Here is a 14,412-nt window from a genome sequence, read left to right as displayed (position 1 = left end):
CTCTAGCAAACAGGGATAGGGTCGTCATAGCTCGCTTAGACAACCACAGCTCCTACGTCATCGCCTACAGCCGGGCACGCGCCAAATTCAGGGTTCTGGAGGTGAGGAGTGGAGGATGGCTGTTAGGCGACAGCTTCACCCAGTGGTTACATTTTCCGATGATAAAAATGCAGTCAGCTTTCTTCTCTGGAGGCAGACATCACCTCTCTGTGCCTCAGTTTCCTCATCCGTAACATAAGATAGACATAGTGCCTCTCTCGGAGAGTTACTGACCTGGTTAAATAGAGTCATGCATGTGAAGTGTTAACGACTATATTGCGACTGTGGTTATGATCGTAATTATTACCAGTTTGCCACTAATTAACTTTAGTTAACTAACTCGATCCTCCTGTCTGTTTGTCTCCTCCCCGACTTGAAAAAGATTTTTGTTTTTGTTTTTGCTCTGGATTCTTCTGTATGTTTTGGTGACCCAGTGAGATAATACACAAACACCCAGCCCAGAATCTGGCTCAGGCACAGTAGATTTCTAAGATCATTATTTATTTATTTTTTAAGGTGTTTTTTTTTTTTTTAATTTTTATTTATTTTTTACAGAGATAGAGAGTGAGTCAGAGAGAGGGATAGACAGGGACAGACAGACAGGAACACAGAGAGATGAGAAGCATCAATCATTAGTTTTTCATTGCGCGTTGCAACACCTTAGTTGTTCATTGATTGCTTTCTCAAATGTGCCTTGACCGCGGGCCTTCAGCAGACCAAGTAACCCCTAGCTTGAGACAGTGACCTTGGGTTCAAGCTAGTGGGCTTTTCCTCAAATCAGATGAACCCACACTCAAGCTGGTGACCTCGGGGTCTTGAACCCCGGTCCTCTGCATCCCAGTCCGACGCTCTATCCACTGCGCCAACTCCTGGTCAGGCTCTAAGATCATTATTTAAAATATTATGTATCTTATTATTTTTTTAGACTGCTGAAAACCCCCCACTTCATCCCTCCCCATACATATACTGCTTGTCCTGCATCCTTCCTGACTTTGTCCAATATTTATACAGCATGTTATATATTTATACAGCCTTGTGAATAGCCACAGCAAGAGCATATAACACACACACAGATACACAAAAAAGCATATAACACATATCATCCCCATTGTACAGACACACAGCAGAGTAAGTTGCTTAAGGTCAGCCAGCTAGTGACAGCAGGGCAGAGCTTTGGGCAGGACACTCTGCTTCTAAACTATGGAAATAGTTCAAAAATTCCTCTCACGTGAGTGATTTCAACACCATCTCTCAGACCGGCCAGCACTCTTGTTCTGTCTGCATATTGCCTATGCTATTATCTACTGAATGGGTTCCCTTCTATTTAAAGTAGACTTGACTCCATGACAGTAATACAGAGTGAGCGTCACCTGCTGTAAAGAAAAGGAAAAGACAAAAAGGCGACCAAGAAAGCAGATGTCACCCCGTTCCGCACGGTCTGCCCCACACTCTCTGGGACCAGCCCCGTCTGCTCAGAGATGAACAAATGCTAGGGAGGGATCAGGGACACACAGCACCTGAATGAGCGTTTCTTCTTGAAGTAGCAGAATTGAGAACAAATTTTATTATTATTTTTTTTTTTTTTTTTAGCAAGAGAGAGATATAGAGAGAAGGACAGATAGGGACAGACAGACAGGAAGGGAGAGAGATGAGAAGCATCAATTCTTCATTGCAGTACCTTAGTTGCTCATTGATTGCTTTCTCATATGTGCCTTGACTGAGGTGCTACAGCAGAGCCAGTGACCCCTTGCTTAAGCCAATGACCTTGGGCTCAAGCCAGAGGGACCTTGTGCTTCAAGCCAACAACTTTTGGGCTCAAGTCAGGAACCATGAGGTCATATCTATGTCTATGACCCCCACGCTCAAGCCAGCGACCCTGCGCTCAAGCTGCCAAGCCCCCGCTCAAGCCGGCAACCTCGGGGTTTCAAATCTGGCTCCTCTGCGTCCCAATCCAGCACTCTGTCCACTGCACCACCACCTGATCAGGCGAGAACAAATTTTAAAAGCAATAGCTTCCTCCCTGCATGGCCCCAGGGGAGGGGAGAGGGTCGGACAGTCGACATGCCAGGCAGCACAGGACGAGCCAGTCGGAAGAGGTTCAGAGGGAACAGAAACAATGTGGCCATACTGGCGGGTACCAGGCAGGTAAGGGTTTGCCGACAACAACGTAACGTCCCCACACGCGTTACTGACTCGAGTTGACATCTCATAAGGCTCCAACCACAGGTGGCACCCCGGGGGCTGCAGTAGGTGGCGGCAGGGCCCTAACCCTGTGGCTGGTGTTCTGTGTTCCAGCACAACATGCCTTTCTGGCGGATATCCTGCCACGCCGACCTGGAGGCGCTGAGGCACGCCCTGGAGCTGGAGTATTTATAGCAGAGCCCACGCATCACCTCCTGCCATCACGGGTGCATGCCCCACCCGGGCCCCTCGCCTTCCCGCCTCCTGCCAGATACTGGACACTGGGCAGGGTCCCTACAGCCGAGAGGACGAGTCCGGTGACCATCTCAGAAGCTGTCCTTTCAGTCCAAATGCGGGTCCTGAGCAGCCGAGTCCTCAACAGTGGCTTTGGAATATTTAACTTTGAGGAGTTCAGGCTTTCTTACAAGTCTCATGGAACAACAGCAAGGACTCACTGATCTGGGGGGGAGGGCTGGTGATGAGGAGGGGACTGGCTCGGGTTTTTTGTTTTTTTTCTTCTTTTTAATTTATGGACTGATCTCATTACTTCGGTATTATGCTCTCATACCTGTGTTGTTGGCTTTCTTGGTCGTTGGTCTGGTTTTGTTTTTTAAACTGGCATGTGAGGTGGTACCCGGTTCTAATTTAAGCACTCCGCTCCCAAGTTGTGCTTTGTGGGGGGACAATCATCTTTGAACATTTGGTGAGAGAGGTGATTCGGGGCTGTGGGAAGACTGTCGCTTATTTTTGTGTTTAAGGACCTAACCTGACGTCATGTGGACAGTGCCCGTGCCTTATGCTGCCATCTTGTTTTCCAGGAAGAGGGGACCCTGAGGAGGAGGTGGTACTTTGTGACGGAGAAAAGGCATTAAATAAAAACCACGTTTACATTTTGAAGTGGGGAGGGTGTCACGGCTTCATTACCACTCTGCAGGATTCTGAATTGGTTCTTTCCAGAACCTTTTCAGCCGCAAAGGAATAAAATCCAACTCAAAGTTGCTCAAGCAAAAAATATATATATGTGTGTGTTCAGAAAGTTTCAGGCGTCCCCAAACTACAGCCCGCGGGCCGCATGCAGTCCCCTGAGGCCATTTATCCGGCCCCCCACCACACTTCCGGAAGGGCCACCTCTTTCATTGGTGGTCAGTGAGAGGAGCACTGTATGTGGTGGCCCTCCAACAGTCTGAGGGACAGTGAACTGGCCCCCTGTGTAAAAAAGTTTGGGGACCCCTGGAGATGATACCTGTCTTCAGGCGTGGATGGATCCAGGTGATCAGATTATTTGGCTTGGAGTAGGAAGGATGGAAGCAGGGCACCTGGTCATGGGATGCCCCATGAACTTAAAAGAGATTTTTTAGCTTTATTTTATAATCTACACACAGTTTCCTGCACAAAGCAGAAGTATGCATCTTGATGTGTTTTTACCTGTGATCACACTTGGGTGAATGCCACCCAGATTAAGATGGAAGACATCTCCGGACCCCCCAAAAACCTTTCTTGTGGCCGTTCCCAGCCTCTGCCCACACTCCTGATTGTTGTCACCTAGTTTGGCCTGATCTAGTTCATATAAATGGACCCAGACAGAATGTTCCCCTCTGTGCCTGACTTGGTTCACTCGTGCTGCTTTTGAGATGCCTCCAGGTTGTTGCATGGTTCTGCAGTTTATTCTGGGTAAAGCAGAATCCAAGTTGAGAAGCTGGACCACTCTCCCCAGGACCATTCAGCCCCCTGTGGGTGCTGACTCCGCGCAGGCGGAGCTGTGCTCTCCGGTGACCATTAGAGGGCAGTGTGACTCCGCAGCTGGCTTGAGCTACCCACAGGTGCCCCCTGAAGTCGGCCATGGAAACAATGCCCTTGAAAGGATTCCAGAGCCTCTCCTTCAGGCCCTGCCCAGGCCTCAGTGATGAATCGACTTGCCGTGGCCACATGGGGAGAGCAGCGTCTGTGCTGGGAAGCAAACGGTCGCCATGGTGACCGCAGGAGCCGGCAGGCAGGCAGCGCAGGGCTGGGAAGCACTTGTCCCTGTGCTCTGCCCAACCTTAAAAGTTGCCAGTGATTTTTTTTTTTATTTAATGTATTTTAGTAGCAAAATTACAGAAACAGCACAAAAGACAGACAACATTAAAAACAGGTACTTGCCTGCAGGGCAACGCAGAAAAGTATAGTGAAACATGATTATAATAATAGTTTAAATTGTTTGAAAAAATTGGGGATTTACTCTTATATCCACAAGTTCATTCAAGGAACTGATAAGCTGACTTCAGCCAAATACTGCTTTTTAAATTCCATCATTATTTGGCAAAAAAATTAAACTCTGGCTGTGAGGAGGGCAGCTCTTTGCCCTTACAGCCCAGCCCCCAACTTCTCTCTCTCTCTCTCTCTCTCTCTCTCTCTCTCTCTCCCTCCCTCCCTCCCTCCCTCCCTCCTTCCCTCCCTATTTCTTGCTTTCTCTCTCCCCTGCTCCTTCTCAGCCCTGAGATCCTACTGGATACCTGGTGTGATGAAATGAAAGGCTGCAGTTACAAACCCAGCCTCCAGCATTTAAGCACCTGCTATGCCCCAGGCACTGGGTAAGCCCTTGACCTGCATTAGCTCAGTTCATCCTCACAACCACCATGGCCCTGTCTGCAGAGGAAGGATAGCATGATGGTTAAGATGTGGGCATTCGACAAATCCCAGCTCTCCCTGTGGGAGCATCACCTCCGTGAACCCCAGCTTTTCAGCTGTAAATGGGGGTGACGATAGAACTAGCCTCACAGACTTGTTGGCAGCACCGAACGTGTTCAGACTTGAACAACACTTATAACGGTGGCTTTCAGTCTGACCAGGTGGTGGCACAGTGGATAGAGCGTCAACCTGGGATGTTGAGGACCCAGGTTTGAAACCCTGAGGTCACAGGCTTGAGTCGCTGGCCCAAAGGTCACTGGCTTGAAGCCCAAGGTCGCTTGCTTAAGCAAGGGGTCACTAGCCCACCAGTCAAGGCACATATGAGAAGCAATCAATGAACAACTAAGATGCCACAACTACCAGTTGATGCTTCTCATCTCTCTCCCTTCCTGTCTCTCTCAGTAAAAAAAAAAAAAAAAAAAAAAAAAAAGTGGAAAAACAAAAACCAAACCAAGGGACCTACATGTTTCAAGGAGAAAAATTGATGCATAAACCTATTTTAACATGTGTAACTTATAAAGAAAACAAATCTATGTCTACTTTCCTTCCCAACCTGTTCCACTGGCTTCTATCTTCTGCCTGGTCCTGGGAGCAGTTTGAAATTTCCATCTGAACCACTGCCCTGTTACCCTGTATCTACCTCGGTCTGCATCCCCAACACCTGAAAGTGCTGGCCAAGAATGAGTGCCTAAATAAGAATGAATGAATAAGCCTGGCCGGATAGCTTGGTTGGTTAGTGCATTGTCCATTAAGTACAGAGTTTGCCGGTTCGATCCTGTCAGGACACATACAGGAACAGACTGATGTTCCTCTCTCTCTCTCTCTCCCCCTTCCTCTCTCACTAAAATCAATAAGTAAAAAATTTTTAAATAATAATGAATGAGTGGTTTCTATACAAAAGCTTCTCCAATAATGACAAAGATATAGTAATGGTGAAGAGTAGGCATTTTTTGTGTGTCACCAAACTGAGGTCAGATCCAGCTTCTACCACTAACTGGCTGCGTGACCTCAGGCAACTTGATCAGTCTCCCTGGGTCTGATGCCCTCAGCTGCAGGTTATTACAATGCAATGTATGTAAATTGCCTGGAATGCTATGTAAATGAAGTTCCCTTCTTCTCCTTCAGTTTATCAAGGTGAGCCAAGGTCAGTACTCAATTGTCTTTAACAAGCTGCCTAGTGCCCAGCTGGCCTGGCCTTGGACTATCTGCTGGGCCAGGGAAACAAGGGTTCCCCATTAATACCATGTTCTGAAAAGAAAGCCCTGGGCCTATAGGGCCCTGGGCCAGATGGCCAAGTCAAGGGTTTAATCCCCCGATACATCTCTGTGAGAACTGGCTTGTTCAACGTCCAAGCATCCCTTCTCCTTCTGCTGCACCTTCCTGAATTGAGGACGCTGGAAAGCTGAAAACTGTTCACCTGGCTGCCTTGCAGCTGGGATCTGGAGCACGTAAGGGCCCACCAGTCAGCTGCGCTCACAGGGATGGCATCGGGCACTGAGTTAAGTGAGGAGAGAGGTGGTTGCACACAGGGCATGCAGCCTGCGGGTGCTGACCAGAGCAGAGCTGGTGTGGGGCAGGACCCAGAAGCTGATGCGTCTGCTCCTGGAGTCAGCAGCAAGGCACCGTGATCCTCATGATCCTTGCGGGAGCAGCACCACCCCACCCCTGACCCCATCCACCACGGGTGGCTCAGTCCTGCAGTGTGGCTCCTTGTGACTCTAAAAGTCTAAATACTCATAACGTGCTATTCAGATCCAATCAGGGAAGCGGCCAGATCTGGCCCAGGAATTTGGGCTTAGTGCTTTATGAAGGGAACTGGACCTTATACAGTGGTGGGAAGAACTGGGGAAGTGAAAATCTGAAAAGGGGCATCAGGCGTCACCAACCAGGCAATCTGAGAAGCTATGAGGCACGTCCAGCCACCCAAGTGAGTCTGCAGAGAGGACTTGAAGAAAAATGGATGGGGGACCATTGCCTCTGCAGCCAAGCGTGCAAGGGTGGGCCAGGCGCTGATATCCATGAAGTCAGGAAGACCTGGACGCAGGGCCAGGTGGAGCCTGCAGCAGGTCCACCGCTGTCTGTCAACATGTCTGGCCACAGTGACCTTGCAAGAGAAGAGGCTGCTGCTTTCTTTCCACATTCAAAACTCTCCTACAAGTGGCTCTTTTGGTCAATTCTAACTCAGAACCAATCAAGGAAAGGGATTCTGGGAAATGTCATTGCAGCCTAGCGGAATTGACACACTACAGATTACACACCAGAGGGTATATCAAACCCTTCTGCTCTAACCGGCTGGGCGAATTCTGCTCTCTACAACTGACCTGACTGAGGAACTTTGGACAGTTCGGTGGTGGGTGCTATCAACGTTTTGGTCAACCCAAGTCCTTTTTCTTGGACAATTTCCCACCTTAGGCATCTGTACCAGAAATGGGCAGAATCTCACATTTACAGCCTCCCTTGCAGTGAGAATGTAATCATGTGACCTACACTCAACCAATCAGATAGACCCAGAGGGTATCCAGTGTCAGCCAATCAACACCCAGGTACTTAAGCTCAGCCAATCAGATACATCCATCCCACCTCCCACCTCAACCCAAACCTCTCTACCTCTCTGAGCTCACGAGCCGCACCCCGATCCCAAAGCCTCGTTGGCCTGCCTTCTGTTCCCCGCAGGAGCCAGGTGCCCCGCCTCGCGCCTCTTACATTCGCTCTTCCTTCTACCTGGGACGCTCTTTCAACCAGATTAGTAGCTCTCAGGGCTGCCTGCCCATTAGGACCACCTGAGGAGCTTTACAAAAGACAGATGCCCAAGCCCCAGAGAGATGATTGTAATTATTCAGGGCAGGGGGTGGCAGCTGGGCCTTATTGGTTTATGTCTTCCCCGGGTGCTGCTAATGTTCATTCAGCCGAGTTCAGACTCGCTGCCCTAGGCATCGTGGTCCCCCCACCCTTCAGGGTTCTACTCACAGGGCTGCTTCTGAGAGAGGCTGTCTGTAATCACACTACCTCCCTCCTTACCCTGCTTACTTACCGTCAGCCCGTCTGTCCCACCTAGATTGTATTATATGCACATTTGACTGCTTCTCAATAAGAATGTCACATAGGCAAGGACAAAGGCCACGCCTGTTTTGTTCGGTGATGTGTCTCCAGCGCTTGACTCATAGAGTAAGTACTCAGTATGACGCCTGAATGAACAACTCTGGTCCACCTTCTCCCTGGTCCAGCGTCGTCTCTGGGGCTGCAGTTCTGCACAGGGGCCACCAAGTGGCGAAGTGCCTGATTGCATTCAAGGTCACCTGTAGACCAGCCTGGACTGGTCTAGACAGGACTGGTCCTGTCACCTACCTGGCCATTCCTAAGAGAAAGGAACAAGGGAAGAGGGCCCCGCAGCCCTGTCTGGATCATCCAGGCCCTTCCCCATGTATCTGTCCACTCATTGACCCTCTCGTGCTGCCGCCTGGGATGAGTCCCACAGGCCCCCCTCCCAGCTCAGGGTTCACTCCAGCACGGGTCTGTTTGCTCCGCCAGTGCGACAATCTGCACACCAATCAGCTGGAGACTGGGACGGTCCTCTTCCACACTCCAGGGTCACAGTGGACCAGTACCAACAATGAAGAAGGGCCCAGACTCTGGGTTACATAGAAAGGAGGACATTAGAGTGTATATCAAATGCTGCCACTTATGCACAGTGAGGGAGAAAATGTCCTGTGTGGGTTTGTAAATGCAGACTCTGAGGGACACGCAGGAAGGGGACACGGGTGGCTGGGAGAAACTCAACATGGAGCCCTCTCAGCCTTCTCACCTTTGAGGGACATAACTGTATTGCCTAGTGAAATAAATAGTGAGTGAAACGCACCATTTCTCTACCAGTGATAAGCCACTTCTTCTTCAGTGTCCTTTCTTCTGTGGGAAACGCAGCTGGAGATGGAAGGACCCAACTGGGGTGGGAGGTCAGCGGACACAGTAGTGAACTGACAGAAAACTTGGCTCAGAGATGAGGCTGAGACACAGGATAACGGGGCTGGCGGTAGGGAGTGGCTACAGAGGTGGCATCTGAAAGACAACCTGGAGAATAAGGTGCCAGACACGGAAGGGTGTGTCGGGCCCAGGGAACAGCAGGTGCAAGGGCCCAGACAAGCAAGGGCCTGGCTTGCCGGAGCTGAAAGCCCACAGCGGAGTGACAGTGCCCTCCTTCTCACAGCCTCGGCCTCTTCCCCTAAAATGGGGCTGTGCCCCCTACTCCATGGTCTTCAGGATAAAATGAGATATCAAGGAGGTACACACCACGCCCAATAAAACTAAATGTTTAACTTCAAAATGACAAAGAATACCCCATCTACCAGAAAGAGCAGTTAAGTAGGAATCCAGTTAGAATCACGAGCTATAGTCACTTACTGGGCCTACAAGAGCCAGTGGGAGGTCGCAGCAGTGGCAAACAGCCCTTTTTGGTTTGACTCATGAGCCCAAGGGCCAGGGAGGAGATCACGGCCCACTGCAGGAAACCAAGAACCAGACTCAGAACCAGCGCCCTCCCTGCCTCGCTGACACTAAGCCACACCGGCCTCTTTGCTGTTCGCCAAGCATGTTAAGTTCATATGTGCCCCAGGTCATTTGCACTTGGCGCTCTGTCTGGGATGCTCACCCACTTGGTTCCCAAAGCTGGCTCTTCATTCAGGTCTCGTAAGAAAGAGAGCTTTATAAAGTACTCCTTCACCCCGTGGTGGCTCTAGAGCATCCCCACCTTGTACTAGACCTATCAGGGTGATCACCGAGTTTAGGTCTAAGCACTGTGCTTTACACCTGAAAAACCAGTATAATGGTACCTCTCAACTGTAATAGAAAAAAATTTACTTTTCAATCCCGACTTCGTTCCTTTTATGGCAACTGGCCAGCAAATGGCCAAAGGCTGCCCATTCCCTGCTTTCATACGGCCTGTGAGCTGAAAAATGTTTGTATTTTTAAATGGTTGGGGGGGGGGGGGAATCAAAATATTGTGACACATGAAAATTAAATGACCAGGTGGGCCTGGGCAGTGCTAAAGTCATGTACTGCCCACTCAGCTATGAGCTCAGGCCTCCGTCCAGGCCGGACAAAGGTAACTCCCTTCCCACTGTTTTTCTGAGACTCACCCAGGATTTCTCTTCACGTCTCTGCCAAAAACACTCAAGGGACTGGGCTGGGAGCCCTCCCTGAGAACACGCCCACCCCCTGTGGAGCTGTTCTTGCCCTGTCCCAGCCTGGCCTGTGTTCGGTGGTAAGAACCTGACATGGCCATCCCGACCAAATGGAAAACTGCAAACTCCAGGACGACCAAGTCATTTTTCCAAAACAGTTTAATTTAAAAAAAGGTGAAGAATCTGAAAAAATTGGGGTGGGGGGAGGGGGGAGGAACCCAAAAGAGCATACCGTGTGAGTTCACTGGCTCAGCCACAAAGAAACGCCATCATCAAAAAAGATATTTAAGTTTAATACAAATTTTATACAAAGAAAATGTGAAAAAATACTTCCATATGCTAAAAGCAATTATGCTTCACAAATAAGGCCAGCTAGGCTATATTTTTTTTGTTTGTTTTTGACAACTGCGATGCACAAATGTTCTTTCTCTCCTGTTTTCTTCTAATACTTCTCTCTTTTTTATTTCTTCTCTAATATGGGTGTGACTAGCTGGAAACTGTACACTTCGCATCCTCTTATCGACAATGAAGAGAAAGGAAACGAGACTAAAATGTACAACAAGATGTACTGGAATGATATCGTACAATTAATTTTCTCATATACATACATCACCTTTTTGCTTTGTTCAATGCTTTGTTTTACACAACATACAAAATGGAACTAGAGCATACGTAGTGTAACAGACAGCACGGCAGGGGGGTCTTCTCTCTCACTGCCTTGGTTTCATGCTTACATAAAAACGTAGAATTCCATCGTATAAATACTACAGACATGCTTCATCCCAGACTCGAATGTCCTCGGCGTGCATCCTGCCCCTGCGTCCTTGCTTCTGAGAAGCCCAGGCGCGCTCTCTCCGAGCTGTGTGTGTTTGAAGGAACCACGATGCCAAGGAAAAGACTTCTCTCCACTTCAGACCCTCTGACGTGAAACTTACTGCGCTCTCCTCTTCGGCAGCTGAGCTGAGTGGGGCTGGTTACTGTTCCGCGTTTGTAAACAAGGACATTAGGTTTTTCCCTTTTAGGAGGAGTAGTGGAGTCATCATTTAGATCACATAAAATAAACTAGCTTCTCCACGTGTCCTTCTGGTCCGGAGAGCTTGCATTTGATACCCAATAGTAACGTCGTATTTGAAAAGGGCCAGTGGCTTGATGTGATGTGCCCGCGACGGCACAGAATCCGTGTGGAAAACTCGTGATCTTCAGACTGTGTGTCCAGACATCCGAAAGAAAACAGCTCGTGTTCCCCTGGGCGCCCAGGAGGAGGACCTGTGTGCGACAGACATTCCTGGGCCCAGTCCCCCAAACCGCGTGTAACAGATGGGCTGGCAGGCCATCCCTTCTCCAACAGCAAAATATTCTTTTTGTTGTTGGGTGTTTTATTTTTTTTTTAATTGCTTTCCTTTTTTATTTTTTTTTATAAGTTAGAGTCAATACAAATATAAAAAGGGGAAGGTACTCTAGGTTCGGGAACATCCACAAATTGTACATTATTTACAGCTAAAGCGTCGGTTCCCTGTGGGTGGGACAGTCCTCAGTCGGAAGCTAATGCTGGGCGTGGTGTAGTGTGGGAGCCCTCTGCGGGGAGGCCGGGTCTGACTGTTTGGAATTCTCAAGTCTGAAGGCGGTGGCTCCCCCGCCTCACGTTTCTTTGTCGTTCCCCGTTTTCCTGGGGTCTGTTTTCTTTTTCCTCCGTGGGGCGGATGGCTTGTGTCGCAACTTGTCCCTAGTCCCAGAAGGTGTCCAGCCGGGACTCTTTCGAGAGGAGGCTCTTCGAGCTGGTGCTGGTGCTGTGCTCAGAACGTGACGAGCCTCGCTTCTCATCGCTGCCGCTCCAGCCGCCGGACTTACTACTCCGGGAATGGTCTGGGGAGGGAAAGGGACAGAGAGAGGGGTTAGCACGCCTGCCCACCTCCGCTGAAGCAGAGCTGCCCTGCCTCGTGACCTTCCCCTCCGACCCGGGGAGACACATTCCCCTCCCACCCCACACAACCCTGACGGCCAAGTGCTGCCCCCAACGGCTCCCTGGAGAGTGTGGGTCTGCAGGGTACAAAGGCAGGACAACTTCCGGGTTTTTTTTTAGGACTTAACAACAGCTGGTTGGAAAAACAGTAAGGTGTCATGCTCAGAGAATAAAGATTAGTGAGAAAATTGCCCGGGAAGGCATTTCTGGGATGATGTCCAGAACTGTGCATCCTTACAACACGAATGAATGACACCAAGTACTTGTATTCACCTTGGACAAAGGAAAAAAGCACCTTGGACGTAGGAAAAAGTTGGCATTTGATCTACGTACTTATATGAATGAAGTGTCTTTAATCAATTTATAGGCCGCTCGAAACACAGGCTTATACCAACCCACCCAAACGAGATTATAAACAAGGAGGAATGTAGACCAGAATGGTCAAGACCCGCTGGGAACACAGACCCACTGGCCCTCGATAGGCCAAGCCTGAGGGTCACCGAAGGATGCAGAACCAGAGTGGGACCTAAGATAGCTGCCAGGACCACAGGAGCTAAATCGTGGCTAAGAAATGAGGACATTGAAGAGCCAGGCGAGTATGGTACCTGGGAACCTGTCCAACAGTCCAGGCCTGCAGCTCACCAGAGAGTCAGTGACAAAAGACCTCTCAGCAAACCACTAAGATCCCTTCACATGTCAGATCACTTGCCAAGTTCAGACAGACTGGGACAGAACTTTTTTTAAGTTTCTTGAGGTAGGGTGATAATAGCTGACTGAAAGAAGTCCACCGTCAAGTTCAGAGACAGACTAAAATGAGTGAGGAAGGGATCAAACCATCATGGGGGCGGGGGGGGGGGGGTGACATTTCTCATCACCTGTTTAGTCATGAGCCCTGTTTCTGGAAGATAACAGCGAAGACAATGATTTAAGGGTCTTCCCAAGTGACGTCACGCAGGAGGAACTCTTTATTGTCACTTGAGTCAGTGACCAACATGGGGCAGTATTCTGCAGAGCTGGGGTCAAAGCATAGCCCCCCTCCCATCAGTTTCATTCAATATAATTTTATATTAGTTTCAGGTATACAACACAGTAGTTGGACAATCATACACTTTACAGAGTGTCCCCCCGACATTTCCAGTAGCCAACGAACACCATACACAGTTATTACAATATTATCAATATGTGTTTCCTATGCTACAGTTTACATCCCCATGACTATTACATAACTACCAATCTGTCCTTTTCAAGGGCCAGCTCTATCTTAATAATCCTGAACCTTAGCGTGCTGCCTGATTATGTTACGCCTACACCGTTAATTCTTCCAGAAGGCCTTTGGGGAGTGGTGTAGCTGGTCATCACCATACAGGAAAAAACCCTACAACAATGCAGTCAAGTCACATCAACTCATCCCCACCGCACCCCACCCAGCTCTGGTGAAAGCAGAGAAAAAATGGGAGCAGGGCTCTAGCATCTGTAGGGCCTCGCTAGCTCCTCACCTGGACAGGACACAGGGCGCTGGTTGGTATGGCCAGTCACAGCAGGGTAAATCTGGGACCCTTTGTGATGTCCCTATAAGAAGCCTAACCACACACTCTGGCAGTTTCAGTGGCCACCAGAGGCCCAGCTAAGAAGAAACGCAAGCTGAAGCAAGACCCGTCATTCAAAAGAACAGAAGAGAGTAAATACTATACACCTGCAGAGAAGCCCATGTGTGACGGGCCTTCCGTGTGCCGGCAGCTCCCCAAAGACAGGGTCTCGTACTTCTGGGCTGGGTGGGTGGGTGGGTGGGTGGGGTGCGGCTGGTGATCGGTGGTGGTTGGGACAGAGGTAGGTTGTTGCCAACTGAAGAGACAGCACCGGAACCCTCGAGGTCTATTGGAGCTCAAACCCGCACAACCCCAAGTGCTATTTTGGGTCATCAACAAGCTACTGCTTTTAGGATGGCGCTTCATTCATGTCCCCACTCTCCAACTTAATGCACCCACAGGAGACGAAGGCTTTTATATAAATGCGTGTTAAACCATAAACGGGATCACTGGACCCGGCATGGCCTTGCAGGTGGAAATAAGGTACACACAACATAAAAGCAACTCCGTAAACCACAGACTCTCAAAATTCTGAAAGCAAGATAGATCCTCAGAACCACTAACTCAGCCAACAGCCGGACTCACCCAGGGAAACAGAGGCACCAGAACCACAGAAGGTGGGAGGCAACCGCCAAGGAGCGCAGGTTCCTTAGGGCCAATAACAACTACTCTACGGCAGGGGGGGGGGGGCACGGCGGCTGAGGAAGGGGCTACAGAGGAGCTATGGACTGAGCCAGATTCTCGGGGCACCAACCAGTAACATCTGAAATTGAAGAGTCAAAAATGAGTGATATGAAAGGGGTGT

The 14,412-nt window shown here is 49.4% G+C and overlaps 2 protein-coding genes across 27 annotated transcripts in view; one reads left to right on the top strand and one right to left on the bottom strand.

Moving 5' to 3' along the window:
- EYA2 (EYA transcriptional coactivator and phosphatase 2) overlaps positions 1-2,565 on the top strand; it is a 201,509-nt gene extending 198,944 nt beyond the window's left edge. For all 4 annotated transcript variants that reach the window (XM_066236590.1, XM_066236591.1, XM_066236589.1 and 1 more), the window contains one exon: positions 2,335-2,565. In XM_066236590.1, the coding sequence (XP_066092687.1) occupies positions 2,335-2,415 (81 nt within the window). In that variant the 3' untranslated portion in view covers positions 2,416-2,565. The remainder of the gene's footprint in view (positions 1-2,334) is intronic.
- A 7,640-nt stretch (positions 2,566-10,205) lies between these two features.
- Positions 10,206-14,412, bottom strand: part of ZMYND8 (zinc finger MYND-type containing 8) — a 122,407-nt gene continuing 118,200 nt past the window's right edge. For all 23 annotated transcript variants that reach the window (XM_066234211.1, XM_066234217.1, XM_066234213.1 and 20 more), the window contains one exon: positions 10,206-11,924. In XM_066234211.1, the coding sequence (XP_066090308.1) occupies positions 11,700-11,924 (225 nt within the window). In that variant the 3' untranslated portion in view covers positions 10,206-11,699. The remainder of the gene's footprint in view (positions 11,925-14,412) is intronic.

The sequence above is a fragment of the Saccopteryx bilineata genome, chromosome 6 (assembly GCF_036850765.1).
Source record: "Saccopteryx bilineata isolate mSacBil1 chromosome 6, mSacBil1_pri_phased_curated, whole genome shotgun sequence".
NCBI lineage: Eukaryota > Metazoa > Chordata > Mammalia > Chiroptera > Emballonuridae > Saccopteryx > Saccopteryx bilineata.
Note: the sequence above shows the minus strand (reverse complement) of the source record. Positions and strands in the feature narration are given on the sequence as shown.